We start from the raw sequence: 18,814 nt of genomic DNA, 5'->3' as shown, positions 1-18,814 counted from the left end.
TATATTGAAAGGTAGTACTTTCATTTGTGCTCTTGTTGTAAGGGAGAAAGGACCTAAAAGTGGTAAAGAGAAAAAGAGATTTAGGGCCATCAGTCCAAGAGGTAAGTTTGGCACAAATTGGACCCCCTCCCCTCACTCACCCCTAAGTCCCCTTGGAAACACCATCCCCTGGGATAGAAATCAGAAAGAATATAACCACTATAGATTCTCAGCCTCTTTGGACATGGGGCCCAGTCAAGTGTGAGAATTTGAATTTGGAGCCTGAATTGCCCACCACCAACCAATTATATCCCATGCCTGAGCAACTGCACAGATAATCCAAAAAAAGCAAATTACTTACTAAGCTTTAGAATTGCATTTTACAATTCTCTTTTAAATATGGACATATATAACATTCCACCTTACTCAACAAGGGTATTCCTAGAAGGCAGAAAGTACACTCGTCCCTCAGTATCCACAGGGTATTGGTTCCAGGACCACTACCCCCACCCCCACCCACAGGATACCAAAATCTGTGGATGATCAAGTCCCTTATATAAAATGGCATCATACAGGTGGCCCTCTGTATCCACAGGTTCCACATCTACAAATTGGGCAGATGTGGAATCCAAGGATACAGAGGGCCAAGTGTACTAAGAAGAGAGCAAGAGTGAAAGAAAACATGGTTCCTGTTACCAAGTCATTCAAAATCTAGTGAAGACAGCAAACTCACACACAACCAACCAGAAGACAGGTCCAATGGGTTTCCTGCTCTAGTAAAGTGCCTAGAGAGATTCACCACACCTGTGGGGAACAGAGGTTTCACCGTACAGATGGCATTTCTCAGAACTGCATTATCAGTAAGAGAACCTAACCTTTCCCCTCTTTTCCACTTACTCAACTCTTTTTCTCTATGTAAAACAGGTAAATTTGACACTGTCCTTTCTCTCATTGCTTAATTCATATCACTAAATACAAAACCACTTCTTTTGTATAAGTTAGTGTTGGGTTACTTTGCAGTATTAAATATATTACTATAAATATCTTCAATTAAAGTTTTATTTATTCAAGAGTTGTTCCAGCATACCATAAACAACCGAATGAGCTCAAAAATTTCACTAAATTAGCTTATAAACTGCATCTTTCCAACTATTTCTTAAACACAGATTTCATTTATTAGTGAAGATTTTTGGTAATGAAAATAAAGTTGCCCTAGAATAATCATGAAAAAAGCCAGCCTAGGATTTTAAGTCTATAATGGAAAGTACACAATAAGCACACACACACACACACACACACACAAAGAACTACCATTACTTAGTCTCTGTGTGTTTTTGTTCTTATTCTTTTCACCTAAAACTGATTCAGATGCAGATGGGTACAGAGCTGCTGCCCCTGTGGGGGAAAAGAAGGAAAGCGATCTCTAAGAAGTTAAACCTAGACGTTTAAACAATTCTTCTGCTAGTGTTAGGTATACTTTTCAGTGTTAAATACATTACCATAAATATTTCTTTGATCAAAGTTTTATTTATTCAAGAATTGTTCCATCACACCCATAAAGCATACTTAACACCCTTCACAGGCTTTCAACACACTTGGTTATAAAGAGTGCAAGTATTACAGTCAAACAGAACTGCATTTGAATATGGGTTCCACCGCTTCTAGCTGACCACTTTCATGTCTCTGAGTTTCAGCTTCCTCACAAATATAACCTTCCTAACCTCACAGAGTTGCTGCAAAGATTAACAACAATCCAAGTAAATCATCTAGTATGCTGCCCCGCACAGAGCAAGGAGGCCGTCAATACATCACACTAAAATAATCAGCATTCCTACTATGAACCATAACTCTGAAAGCCAGTAAGGTACATAGAGCCACTTGGAGGGACCCAGAAAGCAAGAAGAAAGAACAAGGTTAAGTTTCTTTTTTGCCACACCCCAAAACAATCAGAACATACAATAGTAAGAATTATGACAACTCTCAGAACACATCTCAACAGTGGTTGAGAATATATACATGAGAAATTCCACTTTACCACTTACTAGCTGTGAGACTTGAACAAGTTGCTTAGAGAAGATGTCCTTTCCTCAACTAGAACAGAGCTAATAATAACCGTCCTTCAAAGTACTTCCTGGGGATCTTGTGAAGGTTATATTAAATAAGACAACCCACCGAATGCTCTTAACACAGCATCTGCCAACAGTAAGTACTCCAAATGTTAACTACCAGACTGTCCATGAAATCCCTGGCACCCCCAAGGAGTTACCGCAAAGGGTCTGAAGAGCTTGCAACACTAATATGTATTTCAGATATACATACTATTTTTCAGTAGTATATGGAGTCCACTGTGGTTAATACAATACTAATTATTTTAAGAGTTCTCAAGTAGCTTTTAAAACCATGAAATGATTGTTGAAAAACATTCAATAGAGAATAGTGAAATAGTAACAGAGAAAGATATAAAGTAAAAACTGTGCTCATTCAGCCAACTCTTCCCCCACTCCAGCCCCAAGTCTACTTTCCAGGGAAAATCACTGAAAAGCACTGCAGTGGGCACCTCTTCAGACCCCTGTCTCTCAATATACATGTGAAGCTGGGAGGAGCAGTAAGGATTAAACATTTTACACACTGGGATCATACCATACACACTTTGTTTATTCAACAGTATATCGTGAATATACTTCCACGTCAATGCTTAAAGTTCTCATTCTTTTTAGCCACTGCTTAATGCTTCAGACTATGGATAAATAAGTTATTAACTCATTATTCTAGGCATTTAGCTTACCCCGAAATTTTCTGCTATTAAAAATAATTCCAGGGAGTTCCCTGGAAGCCTAGTAGTTAGCATTCGGCTCTTTCACTGCATTGGCCTGGGATCAATCCCTCATCAGGGAACTGAGATTCCGCAAGCCCCACAGCACGGCCAAAAAAACCAAAAACAAAAACAAAAAATTCCACAGCGAACACTTTGTTTGAAGGGCATTCAATACACGTGTAGGTATTTCTGTTGGACAGCTTCCTAAAAGTGGATCCGTCGAGTCAAAGGTTTTGAACATTTTCTATTTTGGTAAGTATTGCCAAATTGTCCTCCAAGAGAACATAAATAAAAGAGAGGACATTGTACTCTCTGTTGTTAACCATATGCTTAAAAAACAAGAAGAAAAAGGATACAATCATGCGGAGAAACCGTACATTATTCTACATGGAAAAGTGCACCACATCTTCAAAAAAAGATGGGACCACAGTTACAAATTCTTACCCTATCCTTCTCAACACCAGAGCCCCTGTGCTACTGGCTACTCTCATCTTAACATTATTCAGCCCTTGACCTCCCTCTGGCTTATGTCAAAACCAGTTTTCTAGTACACCCTGCCCCCACCCCAGTCCCCAAGCCAACTGGTTTTTGGGGGGGAGGGGAAGACTCAAGACCTAAAGAGTTGCTGTCATTTAATAGCCATGCCAAGCCCCACTAAAACTGAATTACTACATGCAACATCCACTTAAATGCTCTACTCTGTTGCTATTTTAAAGCAGCAAAGGATTAAAATATTTTAATCAATAATCACTGGCCTACAGGTAGTTTACACATTTCATTTTGTCCCACAATATTATTACAGTGAGGAGCAAGAGCAGATAAAGGTCATGTTGGTAATTAAAGCTATCTTATAGAAATATGCACAACCAAGATATGATTAAATAAGAAAATATTACTCGGTTCAGTATCATCATTAAACTTACATTAATTTATAAATATTTAAATGTACCATATGATGATAATAAATAATCTATTTCTGTCAGATTCTAAAGTAACGCACCCCATAAACCCTTTGAAAAATTACTGCAGAAAGAAACAGTCAAGAAAGTATACAAGCCAGACTTACATTCAAATGCTGTGGTTGTTGCTTCAGGCAGGACCTGGCCTATCACATCCTAAACAAAGAAAGAATAAAGAAACACAATTAGCCATCTTCTTTATTGCTAACATGTGGCAAATCCTAGAGGAAATATGAGAACCTGGAAAAGATTTTTGAAATGTTGGCATAAACTATAAAAACATTAGCTCATAATCACACTTACACCAGCAATCTAAGCCCAGAGTTTAAATCTCTGTTCTGGAGTTTAACTCTCTGTTCGGGGGAGGGGATCATTAAAAAAATCCTTCCCACTCTGTACTAATAACATTTTTTTTACTCTCAATTCAATAGCACAGACAATTTACACTGTTGTGCATGAACAAGAAAAATAGGTTTCTTCTATGAGAGGCCATAGAAGGAATGTACTGTTAGTAGAAAAATAAGTTTGGGGAGTCACACTGCCCTGGGTTTGAATCTCAGCTCTGCACTAAACAGTGTGACTGGGAACAAATTACTCAACTTCTCTGAGCCTCAATCTGATTATCCTCCAATAGGGGTCTAGTAATGCTTACAGAGGTAATGCAAAAAGTATTAAATAATGTAATAAACATGAACTAGCCTAACACACTGCAGACTTTCAACAAATGTAGTTCTTGATGTATAACTACCAATACCTTGCCCTGCACTCATAGTGGGAGGAGTTCAAAAAACAAGTTTCCATGATGATGATGTAAATCTACAGGGGTAAGTTAAAAATCATCCGCACTCTGGCTGTAGAATTTATTTTAACTCACTTTTAGAAAAAACAAATACATCATTTTTCGACATAATCTCCTTGCTTTTCAATATACTCTGTCCATCTGTCAACAAGCTTTCGTATTCCCTCATTAGAAAATGTTTTAGGCTGAGCTAGGAGCCACAAACGCACTGCTGTCACTTCTTCATCAGAAGTGAATCTTCATCCTCGTAGGGCTGCTTTCAGGGGACCAAACAGGTGACAGTCTGATGGAGTAAGATCAGGACTATAGCGAGGATGCTTTAACACCTCAAAACGAAGTTTTTGCAGTGTCGACTGTGGGCAGAAGTGTGTGGACACGCATTGTCATGCAAGATCACAACGCCCTTGAATAGCAGTCCTCTGCATTTAATCAGAAGTTTAGGCTTCAGCTCTTCAATAAGCATCTCACTGTAACGAGCACTGTTGATTGTTGAACCTTTTCCCTGATAATGTCCCAGTACTGGCCCTTGAGAATTTCAGAAAACTGTAAGCATCAATTTTCCAGCTGATGGTTGACTTTTGAACTTTATCCTGGTTGGCAACTAAGGATGTTTCCATTCCATACTCTGCCGTTTACTCTCAGGCTCGTAGTGATGAATCCATGTATCATCACCAGTAATGATTCTCTTCAAGAAACTTTCACCGTCCTTAGAATATCGGTCCAAATTTTGTTTGCAGATATCCAAACGCTTCTGTTTATGCTCTTTCGTGAGTTGTTTTGCTACCCATCTCGCACAAACTTTTTGAAATCTAAGTCTGTCGTGGATTACTTCGTTCTGAGGTGTTAAAGCATCCTCCCTATAGTCCTGATCTTGCTCCATCAGACTTTCACCTGTTTAGTCCCTTGAAGCAGCCCTATGAGAATGAAAATTCACTTGTGGTGAAGAAGTGAAGACAGCAGTGCACTCGTGGCTCGCAGCTCAGCCTAAAACATTTTTAATGAGGGAATACGAAAGCTTGTTGGCAGATGGACAAAGTGCATTGAAAAGCAAGGAGATTATGTCCAAAAATGATGTATTTGTCTTCTCTAAAAGTGAATTAAATTCTACAGCCAGAGTGCAGATAATTTTTGACTCACCCTTTTATAATACTACATTTAACGCAATTTTTATCAACCTTTATTCTTGAGCACCTGAAAAACATATTTAATGACACCAAAATAAAGTTAATCTAACCTACAAAAGAAAAAGTGTACATAACCTCATATCAATGTTTAAATGAATCTATAAAGTTAAAAACACTTCAAAAATAGTCTACAGAGACAGCTTATTTAAAGAGGTACAGAACACCTTTGAGAAATAGTTAGTTCTGGGAAAAGTGACCCTCCATTATGTCCAGTCCAACCCAAATGGTCTGCAAACCTCACTGCTCTCGGGGAACTCTGCCACAATGTCCCTCCTGCACTGTGCCACAACTGGCACCAGACAGCCGGCTGACAGAGCTGACAGAGATGCCTGCAGTGTTTCTCAGCAGGGAGCCCACAGCCCTTCCAAGCAGGGCACTTAGCAGAGTGGCGGCTGCCTTCTAAAGGCAGTTCTTTTAGAAGCTTTTGCCGCAGTGGCAATTTGCATAATAGTCTTGCCTCCACTGTGTGTGTGTGTGTGTGTGTGTTTTAAGTAAATCTGTGCGCATAAAATTGATCAAAGAGAACTGTCTTAGGCAGCCCTCACTCATTAGAGCCAAAAGAGATTATTTTTTTCTTCTTACTCTAGTCTTAGCAAATGAAAAAACTTTTTGAGGAAGTACCTGTAAAAGATTTTAGTGTTGGAAAAAATTCTTTCTACATACTTACTTGTAGGTAGAAAGTATTTACTGACAGGCAAATAAAAACTGTTGAGGAGTATGGAATACACAGGCAGCCGGTGCAAAGCCTGAGAGTGTGGACGGGAGCCAAACTGCTACGGCTGGACCTTCGCTCTGCCATTCAGTCACTGAGAGGCAGAATCTCTCTGTCTCCATCTCCTTCAGTGTAAAAATGAGATCATAACTGTACCTACTCTGTATGACTAATGAGTCAATATTTATAAAGTGCTTACAAGAGTGCCTAGAACATGGTAAGTGCAGTATTAGTGTCTGTTAAATAAAACAAGTCACTGATGACTGAAACATTACAAATCTTACCTCAGCGAAACCCTAAATTTCAGCACCTGACAATCAATGGAGGATGGTCTTTGGTTCACTTACTTCATCCTTCCACAGCATTTACTGAGGACTAGCCAGTATTGGTTTAAGAAAGGTGTGGGGAGTGGGGGGAGGATGGACCCTCCACTTCCCCAACCCTCCAAGTCTAGGTTCTCACTGCTTACTTCCAGACAACCAGCCTTGAGATGTGAACCCTACAGTATTAGCAAACTAATTTAGGATCCTTCCTACTTACGAATAGCAGGCCCTGTCAAGTGGCAAATTTCTAACAACTCTCTGAAAACTGCTGAGCAGCAATGGCCTTCTGTGCCCATCAACATAAACAAGGAGCTATACAAATTTTACACATAATGTGGGGAAGAAGAGAAAGAAAGAGCAAACCTGCTTGAGAGAATCATGAGAATCATGTGAACACAACTGACCCTCTTGTTCTATTAAAGCAAATCAGGTGGGGCTACCACAATGACAAAGGGGTAAAAAGTCTGAATATTAATCATTATCTCCTGGTCTTTTCTAAGCAGGCCCATCTAATTTTATGTATATTTTCCAGCTGTATTTTAAGTGATTTATTTCAAAATGACCCTGTCTTATTCTCAACATTTTACCCAGCCTAAAGAAGGTTTCAAAAGAGCACGTAAGTTTACATATCTTGCTGGTGATCATTTCTTGATCCTTGTCTTCTCCTTCCTTTCAACAAATCAAACAAATGGCAAACTAAAAATATAAATGACCATCTACAATGTGCCAAGAGTATAAAGATTACAAAACAGAAGAATAAGGCTTGCTCCTTGACTTTAGGAAGATTATAATCTGTCACAAAGATAGAGACAAACCTTAAAGACTAACAAGTCAGAGCACGTATAGTATGATAAGGGAGCCAAACAAAAGACATAAATTAGCAAATAGCAGTTGCTAACTCAGAAGGCAGGAAAAATCACAGTCTCAGTTAAGACAGGAACTTCACAGATGAGGAGAAATCTGGGCTGGAACTTGGGAGACAGGGTTCAAACAGCAAGAGGAAAAGATGGAACATTCAGATCTCCTGCAATTCTCCCCAGACTGGGGACTGTGTTGCCAAGGAAGAGGAGAAACCCAGAAAGCTGAAAAACAGATAACCCAATGCTTCTGCCTGTGAGGACCAGCAGGGTCTACTTCACATTGCACAGTCCCAACTATTCAGACGAAGGACACAGGCCCCAGAGAAGCACCATGACTTGCCCAGGGAGTCCCAGCCACATGATGGAGCTGTGAATGGAGCCCTCAGCTACTGACTCTGAGTCAAAAACACCCTCAGTTCCAGCTGACTCAGTGATTACAAACTGCTTCTGGCTTCCGTGTCTAGTTCTGCCATGAACTAGCTGTGTGGCTTCAGCATTTTCTCCATCTGGGGTTCATGCTTCCTTATTTGAAAACTGAAGTAAGGAGAGTTATATCAGATGAAAGGAAACAGTCCAGGTTTCACTGGCTTTAAATTTTAAGGTTCCAAGCCAAATATGCTGATGTGACTGGTTTTTTGCCTATTTCTTGATGAAGAGAGAAGGTAAACCTGGAAAAGAGATCTCAGGAGTCCTCCAGGATTTGAGCTCACAGTTCAAATAATTTGACATATAGCACAGCACCCACTGTCACGAGCCCTTCATCAGGCCTTCCCAACATAACACGCTCCCCTGGGCTTATCTGAGCAAGCATGTGGCACTCTGAGCTCTCAATGGTGGGACCGTTTGTGCAAAGTTTACTTTTAGGCCAGTCATCCTTGAGCCAACATACAACTGAGAAATGCCCAGGCTCTATCCCTTCTGTATATAACAACAACACTTATAGAGCACTTACTTCGTTCCAAATTCTTGTAAGTACTTTACACGTACCAACTCCACTAGTCCTTATAACTCTACAAGGTAGGCACTACTTTTATCCCCCAACCCTATTTGTTTTCTTTTTACAGATGAAGAAACTGAGATACAGAAGACACTTGCCCAAGTGAGTCTGGTAAGGCTTGCAATATAAACCCAGTCAGCCTGGCTACAGAGTTTATGTTTTTAAACACTGTACCATTCTACTTAAAATAATACCTTCTGTTCTCTCAAATGAGTAAAATGGAAGAAAGCTTATGTCTTTCTCATCAGAGACACAATCTCACTTAATCTTTACAAGTCGGAGGTAACCTTATGCCTAATTTACAAACAAGGAAACTGAGGCTTGGGTGGTAGAGTGACTTGCCTAGTTAGTGGGATGCTTTACAATTAAACCCAAACTTCTTGATTCAAAACCTAGTGTGCTGAGAGAGGAATCAAGATGGCAGAGTAGGAGGACATGCGCTCACTCCCTCTTGCAAGAGCACTGGAATAACAACTAACTGCCGAGTATCATCGACAGAAAGACACTGGAACTCACCAAAAAAAACACCCCACATCCAGAGACAAAGGAGAAGCCGCAATGAGACGATAGGAGGGGTACAATCGCATTAAAATCAAATCCCATAAATGCTGGGTGGGTGACTCACAAACTGGAGAACAGTTATACTGCAGAAGTCCACCCACTAAAGTGAGGGTTCGGAGCCCCATGTCAGGCTTCCTAACCTGGGGGTCCAGCAACAGGAGGAGGAATCCCCAGAGAATCAGACTTTGAAAGCCAGCGGGATTTGACTGCAGGACCTCCACAGGACTGGGGGAAATGGAGACTCCACTCTTGGAGAGCACACCAAAAAGTGTGCCCACCAGGACCCAGGGGAAAGGAGCAGTGACCCCATAGGAGACTGAACCAGACCTACCTGCTGGTGTTGGAAGGTTGCCTGCAGAGGTGGGGGGCAGCTGTGGCTCACCCAGGAGACAGGGACACCGGTGACAGGGGTTCTGGGAAGTACTCATTGGCGTGAGCCCTCCCAAAGTCCATCATCAGCCCCACCAAAGAGCCTGTAAGCTCCAGTGCTGGGTCGCCTCAGGCCAAATATCCAACAAGGTGGGAACACAGCCCCAACCACTGGCAGACAAGCAGATTAAAGTGTTACTGAGCTCTGCCCACCCAATTGGATTAAAATTTTACTGAGCTCCACCTACCCAGCCCAACCCAGTCCCTCCCATCAGGAAGCACCCACAAGCCTCCTAGATAGCTTCCTCCACAAGAGGGCAGACAGCAGAATCAAGCAGTATCAGCATTTGATCTTGTGGAACTGAAAACCACAGCCACAGAAAGACAGAGAAAATGAAAAGGCAAGACTTTGTACCAGATGAAGGGACAAGCTAAAACGCCAGAAAAACAACTAAATGAAGAGGAGATAGGCACCCTTCCAGAAAAAGAATTCAGAAAAATGATGGTGAAGATGATCCAGGACTTTGAAAAAAGACTGGATGCAAAGATTGAAAAGTTGCAAGAAACGTTTACCAAAGACCTAGAAGAATTAAAGAACAAACAAACAGAGATATGCAACACAATAACTGAAATGAAAAATACACTAGAAGGAACCAATAGCAGATTAACTGAGGCAGAAGGGCGAATAAGTGACCTGGAAGACAGAATGGTGATAATCACTGATGTGGAAATGAATAAAGAAAAAAGAATGAAAAGAACTGAAGACAATCTAAGAAACCTCTGGGACAATGTTAAACACACCAACATTCACATTATAGGGGTCCCAGAAGGAGAAGAGAGAGAGAAAGGACCTGAGAAAATATTGGAAGAGATTCTAGTTGAAAACTTCCCTAACATGGGAAAGGAAATAGCTACCCAAGTCCAGGAAGCGCAGAGAGTCCCAGGAAGGATAAACCCAAGGAGAAACATGCCAAGACATATATTAGTCAAGTTGACAAAAATTAAAGGCAGAGAAAAGTTATTAAAAGCAACAAGGGAAAAACGACAAATAACATGCAAGGGAACTCCCATAAGGGTAACAGCTGATTTCTCAGCAGAAACTCTGCAAGCCAGAAGGGAGTGGCATGATATATTTCAAGTGATGAAAGGGAAGAACCTACAACCAAGAATATTCTACCCAGCAAGGATCTCATTCAGATTCAACAGAGAAATCAAAAGCTTTCCAGACAAGCAACAGCTAAGAGAATTCAGCACCACCAAACCAGCCCTACAACAAATGCTAAAGGAACGTCTCTAAGCGGGAAACATAAGAGAAGAAAAGGACCTACAAAAACAAAATCAAAAACGAAACAATTAAGAAAATGGTAATAGGAACATACATAGCGATAATTATCTTGAATGTAAATGGACTAAATGCACCAACCAAAAGACACAGACTGGCTGAATGGATACAAAAACAAGACCCACACATATGCTGTCTACAAGAGACCCACTTCAGACCTAGGGACACACACAGACTGAAAGTGAGGGGATGGAAAAAGATATTCCATGCAAATGAAAATCAGAAGAAAGCTGGAGTAGAGATACTCATATCAGATAAAATAGACTTTAAAATAAAAAATGTTACAAGAGACAAGAAAGGACATTACATAAAGATCAAGGGATCAATCCAAGAAGAGATAACAATTATAAATATATATGCACCCAATATAGGAGCACCTCAATACATAAGGCAAATGCTAACAACTATGAAAGAGGAAATCGACAGTAACACAATCATAGTGGGAGACTTTAACACCCCACTTACACCAACGGACATATCACCCACGCAGAAAATTAATAAGGAAATACAAGCTTTAAATGACACAATAAATCAGCTTGATTTAATACATATCTATAGGACATTACATCCAAAAACAGCAGATTACACATTCTTCTCAAGTGCACATGGAACATTCTCCAGGATAGACCACATTTTGGGTCATAAATCAAGCATTGGTAAATTCAAGAAAATTGAAATATATCAAGCATCTTTTCTGGAAATTCCTAGGTGGCACAGTGGTAAAGAATCTGCCTGCCAATGCAGGGGACATGGGTTTGAGCCTTGCCCTGGAAAGATTCCACATGCCATGGAGCAACTAAGCCTGTGCACCACAACTATTGAGCCTGTGCTCTAGAGCCTGTGAGCCACAACTACTGAGCCCATGTGCCGCAACTATTGAAGCCCACGTGCCTAGGGCCTGTGCTCCACAACAAGAGAAGCCACTACAATGAGGAGCCTGTGCACCACAATGAAGAGTAGGCCCCGCTTGCAACAACTAGAGAAAGCCTGTGTGCAGCAATGAAGACCCAACGCAGCCAATAAATAAATTAAATAAAAATAAATTTATAAAAAAAAAAAGCATCTTTTCTGACCACAGCGCTATGAGATTAGAAATCAATTACAGGAAAAAAACTGTAAAAAACACAAACACATGCAGGCTAAACAATATGCTACTAAATAACCAACAGATCACTGAAGAAATCAGAGGAAATCAAAAAATACCTAGAGACAAATGACAATGAAAACACAATGATCCAAAACCTATGGGATGCAGCAAAGGCAGTTCTAAGAGGGAAGTTTATAGCCATACAATCCTACCTCAAGAAATAAGAAAAATCCCAAGTAAACAATCTAACCTTACACCTAAAGAAACTAGAGAAAGAAGAGCAAACAAAACCCAAAGTCAGTAGACAGAGAGAAATCATAAAGATCAGAGCAGAAATAAATGAAATAGAAACAAAGAAAACAATAGCAAAAATCAATAAAACTAAAAGCTGGTTCTTTGAGAAGATAAATAAAATCGATAAACCTCTAGCAAGACTCATCAAGAAAAAGAGGGAGAGAACTCAAATTAACAAAATTAGAAATGAAACATGAGAAGTTACAACAGACACCGCAGAAATAAAAAGCACCATAAGAGACTACTACAAGCAACTATATGCCAATAAAATGGACAACCTGGATGAAATGGACAGATTCTTAGAAAGGTATAACCTTCCAAGACTGAATCAGGAAGACACAGAAAATATGAACAGACCAATCACAAGTAATGAAATTGAAACTGTGATTAAAAATCTCCCAACAAACAAAAGTGCAGGACCAGATGGATTTACAGGTGGATTTTATCAAATGTTTAGAGAAGAGCTAACACCCATCCTTCTCAAACTCTTCCAAAACATTGCAGAGGAAGGAACACTCCCAAACTCATTTTATGAGGCTACCATCACCCTGATACCAAAACCAGACAAAGATACCACAAAAAAAGAAAGTTACAGACCAATATCACTGATGAATTTAGATGCAAAAATCCTCAACAAAATACTAGCCAACAGAATCCAACAACACAGTAAAAGGATCATACACCATGATCAAGTGAGGTTTATCCCTGGAATGCAAGGATTCTTCAATATATGCAAATCAATCAATGTGATACACCACATTAACAAACTGAAGGATAAAAACCACATGATCATCTCAATAGATGCAGAAAAAGCTTTTGACAAAATTCAACACCCATTTACGATAAAAACTCTCCAGAAGATGGGCATAGAGGGAAACTACCTCAACATAATAAAGGCCATATATGACAAACCCACAGCAAACATCATTCTCAATGGTGAAAAACTGGAAGCATTCCCTCTAAGATCAGGAACAAGACAAGGATGTCCACTCTTGCCACTACAATTCAACACAGTTTTGGAAGTCCTTGCCATAGCAATCAGAGAAGAAAAAGAAATAAAAGGAATAAAAGAAGAAGTAAAACTGTCACTGTTCACAGATGACACACTATACATAGAAAATCCTAAAGATGCCACCAGAAACCTACTTGAGCTGATCAATGAATTTGATAAAGTTGCAGGATACAAAATTAACACAGAGAAATCTCTTGCATTTCTATACACCAACAATGAAAGATCAAAAAGAGAAATTAAGGAAACAATCCTATTCACCATTGCAACAAAAAGAATAAAATACCTAGGAATAAACCTAACCAAGGAGGTAAAAGACCTGTACTCAGAAAACTATAAGACACTAATGGAAGAAATCAAAGATGACACAAATGGATGGAGGGACATACCACGTTCTTGGATTGGAAGAATTGTGAAAATGACTATACTACCGAAAGCAATTTACAGATTCAATGCAATCCTGATCAAATTACCAATGGCATTTTTCACAGAACTAGAACAAGAAATTTTATAATTTGTATGAAAACGCAAAAGACCCCGAATAGCCAAAGCAATCCTGAGAAGGAAAGATGGAGTTGGTGGAATCAGGCTTCCTGACTTCAGGCTATACTACAAGGCTACAGTGATCAAGACAGTATGGTACTGGCACAAAAACAGAAATATAAATCAATGGAACAGGATAGAAAGCCCCGAGATAAACCATGGTCAACTAATCTATGACAAAAGAGGCAAGGATGTACAATGGAGAAAAGGCAGCCTCTTCAATAAGTGGTGCTGGGAAAATTGGACAGCTACATGTAAAAGAATGAAATTAGAACACTCTTTAACATCATACACAAAAATAAACTCAAAATGGATTGAAGACCTAAATGTAAGGCCAGACACTATAAAACTCCTAGAGGAAAACATAGGAAGAACACTCTTTGACGTAAATAACAGCAAGATCTTTTTTGATCCACCCCCTAGAGTAATGGAAATAAAAACAAAAATAAGTAAGTGGGACCTAATGAAACTTCAAAGCTTCTGCACAGCAAAGGAAACTATAAGCAAGACAAAAAGACAACCCTCAGAATGGGAAAAAATATTTGCAAAGGAATCAACAGATAAAGGATTAATCTCCAAAATATATAAACAGTTCATCCAGCTCAATATCAAAAAAACAAACAACCCAATCCAAAAATGAGCAGAAGACCTAAATAGGCATTTCTCCAAAGAAGACATACGGATGGCCAAGAGGCACATGAGAAGCTGCTCAATATCACTAATTATTAGAGAAATGCAAATCAAAATGACAATGAGGTATCACCTCACACCAGTTAGAATGGGCATCATCAGAAAATCGACAAACAGTAAATACTGGAGAGGGTGTGGAGAAAAGGGAATGCTCTTGCACTGTTGGTGGGAATGTAATTGATACAGCCACTATGGAGAACAGTATGGAGGTTCCTTGCAAAACTAAAAATAGAACTCCCATATGACCCAGCAATCCCACTGCTGGGCACATACCCAGAGAACACCATAATTCAAAAAGACACAGGCACTCCAATGTTCATTGCAGCATTATTTACAATAGCCAGGACATGGAAGCAACCTAAATGTCCATCCACAGATGAATGGATAAAAAAGATGTGGTACATATATACAATGGAATATTACTCAGCTGTAAAAAGCAATGAAACTGGGTCATTTGTAGAGACATGGATGGACCTAGAGACTGTCATACAGAGTGAACTGAGTCAGAAAAACAAATATCGTATACTAACACATATATGTGGACTATAGAAATGGTACAAATCAACCAGTTTGCAAGGCAGACATAGAGACACAGATGTAGAGAACAAACATATAGACACCAAGTGGGGAAAGCAGGGAGGGTTGGGGGGGGAATGAATTGGGAGATTGGGATACCAAAGAGTACACTCTAAATATATGCAGTTTATTGTATGTTAACTGTATCTCAATAAAAGTTCTTAAAAAAAAAAAAAAAACCTAGTGTGCTGTCCACAAAACCATAACGGTGTGCATCCTCTTTGAAGCTCCCTCATTCAACAAATATTTCAGGGTCCTATGTAGCACCAGAAACAGAAAGGAAAAGAAATGTCCGTCTCCTCCAGAAGTTTACCATCTAGTGGAGGAAAGAGACAAAATTAGCACAAAACCCATGAACCTTTCCAGAACAAAGCTGTGGGAACACAGGGGAGGGGCATGTGACCAAGACCAACGGAGAGGAAAAGTGAAGCTGGGCTTTGAGGAACAGGTGGGAGTTGGCCAGCTGAAGAGAGAGGCCAAGTGGAGATGGCCTGGGCACCTGGAAGAACTCATGGTTAATTCCATATATCTGGAGGGCAAGATGTTTGTGAGGGTGTAGTGAGAGATGAAGCTGGCAGGCACGAGCCAATCAAGATGGGCCCAGAGGACCATGTCAAGCAGTTTGGGCCTTACCATGAAGGGAGATCCATGTGCATGTGAGTGTGTGGAGAACTCTGGATGCAAAGAGAAGGATGGCATATGTGTATAAGATCGGAGGCTGCTGGTTTACTCCAGCCTCTGCACTCCTGGCACAGACACCTGAAACCCTGTATGCTCTGGGGGGTCAGTAACATCCCGAACTCAAAATGAAGGTACAAGGATCAAATTTTGATTGAGTAACCTATAACAATCAAAAGCCACATCACAGATCTTCCTTTTTCCCCACCCAGCCCCACCTTATCCCGCAGGTAAGTTTCACCACAGATCTGGTACTTGCAAAGTGCTCCTTGGTATGTCAGCTTTGCCTTTGATAGCGCGGTTATTCAAAATATAAAATGGGGCACACTGCACTCTATCTTAAGTGAATGCTAAAAGCTGAGAAGCAGCACTACAGCATATGGAAATAAATAACGTAAAGCAAGGAAGTCTGAGTTCCGGCACTGACTCTCCCACTCACAAGCAACATGGCTTTGGAAAAGCCATTTTACTTTACTGCTCCTCGGTAACTATCTGCAAACACGATCAGAGGGTTCAGCAGGCCACCTCCAAGGTTATCCTCTGCTCTAACATTCCATCATTGTATGTGAAATAATTCTGAATATTTACTATGAAAGTAAGACTACATCATTGAGTTTAAGATGCACATTTTCCCCTCTATTTTAACATCTCTGAAATTGGATTTTGTACAATGTGTGGCATGTCACAGTTTAACAGGCCGCATTTTTTTTTCTCAGCGGTACATAAAATAATATCTTAAAACCTATGACGCCTTAGGCTTGCTGAAACATGATTGGCTAGTGCCTAGTTTCCCTTTCCCACTAGTTACCAAGTTTAGAGAACTCAGTAGAAACGCATGGCTGGAATCTGGCCAGGGACATTCCAAAATATCCTTGATAAAAACTCTCTTCCAGATTCAATTTTTTTTGTATCTCAGTTGGTTGCTTCTGTGTGTATGTTCCAGTCCAGGCTGTGAGTTCCTTGAGGGCAGGGGTCCAATCCGATTCATCTCTACTTCCCCAGGGACCTGCACACTTGTCAGATTTCAGTCCCTGCAATTAATCAATGCTTGTGAATGAAAACAATAAAACTGCCCCATATGAGGCCAGCAACGGCCACTAGCTCAGGCCACCAGGGTAAGATTCGGTGATCAAGGTGCTGACTGCCCCACAAATCCCTGCGCCCCCCTCGCTGGGGACACCGAGATCAGCACTCACCAGCACATCCCTGAAGAGGAGCTGCGGCCCCGAGTGCACTGTCCAGTCCACCGCTCCACGATTTGGAATCTTGATGCGAATCACCAGCACCTGATTCTCCATGGCATGGAAGGGGCCAAGGGCCAGCCACAGCATTACAGGTTAAAGGCGCTCACATCCTGGTAGAGGAGACCCCGTGGCCCCTGGTTAGGCGGGGGCTCCAAGAGGTGACAAGGGGACGACGGTCAGGGGACGGAGAGGGAGGGGGAGTGAAGAGAGGAGGTGGTCCGGAAGCGGCCCGCAGGCTCGGAGCCAGGCCCGGGCTGATGGGGATGAGGGATGTCTCCCTCCGAGCGCGGACGGGGCAAGGGGCAGCAGCCAGTAGGAACTAGCGGAGGTCAGAAGGTTCTGGAGTTGGAAAAGAGGGCAAACGGGATGGTGCAGCTCTCTGCGGTCTGTGTGGGTGTGAGGGGACGCCAGAGAGAAGACCCCGTTTTAAGGAGATACAGCGGCAGGTGTCCACTCCTCCTTAAGGGAGCGGAGGGTCCTCGACTTCAGGGGACTCAGTCCGCTGCTGTTAGGAAGGAGCCCCAGGGCCGCCGGACCACAAGAAAGCCGAGAGAGCCCTCAGCGGGAGGGTCGGAGGCGAGTCCTCTACCCCACCCGGAGCCGGAGTGCGCGGCGCGCGCGACTCAGCCCCGGCAACCTGAGGCCGCGCGTCCCGGGGGCGCCGGGGGCGGCGGCGGCAGCGGCGGCAGCGGCAGGAGGGGGAAGCAAGCGGCAGGAGGGGGAAGGCAGCGGCGAGGGCACTGTTACTCCGGAACCAAAACGCGCGGCGCCGGAACCCCGGGCGCCGGCGAGGGGACCCGCCTCCCGCGGCGCCATGTTGGAAGAGGGCAGCTCCCGGCCGGCCCCGCCCCCGCTCGCCGGCGGGCGGGACCCGAGGAGCTAGCGCGTGGCGCCGGGGCCGGAGTGAGGGGACCCACTGGGCTACTCGGTCGCGAGACGTCTCCCCGCCCCGTCGCGAAGTGACCACTCACGGCGACCGGGTGACGGCCCTTTCATTTCCCGACCCTTATTAAAATAGGCGAGGTGAAAACATTTAACAAAAGAAGGAGAAAACTGAACCGGAGCAGGGGTCCGCCAAAAGCCGATTGATGGCTTAAAATGCGTACTGTTTACCTGTACAGAAGCCTAGAAAAACAGAACTGCAGCTCTCGTTTATTCCTACTTTATCAGGCCCTGTACCTACATGTGCGTGGAGGTTTGTGCGTCAAATGATAAGAGCAAGATTGTCTTTTTTTTCCTTCTTCTAAGTCATAGATCCAGAGGATCGTCTTTCTCCCAAATGAGCAAAGCGAGTGTGGATTTTTCGGGTTCTTTACCCCACGGTTGCCCTAAAATAGCAAACAGCCCCTTATTCAAAAGCAGCAGGAAAGAAATTCAGTGACGAGTTTAACTGCCTGGGACAGTTGCAGTAAGTGGCATAATCTTATTAAACCGTTGCGAAAAAATATCCTAGACAGTCCATAAATTTTCAACGAGTTAGCAGTGTTTACACAATCACTGATATCACACACAGTGGCAGTAACCCTTGGTTATTTTTAAATGCCTTGTTAACTTCAGATTTTTAAGTGCATAATTTTGATGGTCTGTGATGCTTATACAGAAGTTTGTTTACAAATTGCAACGCGGAGTTTCGTCCTTTATCCCTAAGAAAAGCCCACATATCACTTTACTTTGGGCGGTTGGGGGAGGAGTGTCATTCCCCTCTCAAATAGTTGATGAATGTGAGAAAAAAAATAATTTAAATATTGGCCAATTTTGGTATAGTATCAATTTTTTTCTGCATATTTTCTCTG

General features: G+C 41.8%; 1 protein-coding gene across 17 annotated transcripts in view; it reads right to left on the bottom strand.

The window, feature by feature from the left end:
* The window catches only part of MAP2K5 (mitogen-activated protein kinase kinase 5), a 262,400-nt gene extending 244,578 nt beyond the window's left edge, over positions 1-17,822 (bottom strand). For 16 of the 17 annotated variants that reach the window (XM_057723002.1, XM_057723012.1, XM_057723013.1 and 13 more), the window contains exons 1-2: positions 16,974-17,822; positions 3,861-3,909 (exon numbers count right to left, since the gene is read on the bottom strand). In XM_057723002.1, the coding sequence (XP_057578985.1) occupies positions 3,861-3,909; positions 16,974-17,108 (184 nt within the window). In that variant the 5' untranslated portion in view covers positions 17,109-17,822. Of the gene's footprint in view, positions 1-3,860; positions 3,910-16,585; positions 16,809-16,973 lie in introns of all 17 variants that reach the window. The other variant, XM_057723015.1, reaches the window with a different exon arrangement.
* Between the last annotated feature and the right edge of the window lie 992 nt (positions 17,823-18,814).

This window comes from Hippopotamus amphibius, chromosome 2 (genome assembly GCF_030028045.1).
Source record: "Hippopotamus amphibius kiboko isolate mHipAmp2 chromosome 2, mHipAmp2.hap2, whole genome shotgun sequence".
In the NCBI taxonomy this organism is placed as follows: Eukaryota; Metazoa; Chordata; class Mammalia; order Artiodactyla; family Hippopotamidae; genus Hippopotamus; species Hippopotamus amphibius.
The sequence above is the reverse complement of the archived record's forward strand: the minus strand, read 5'-3'. Positions and strand labels throughout refer to the sequence as shown.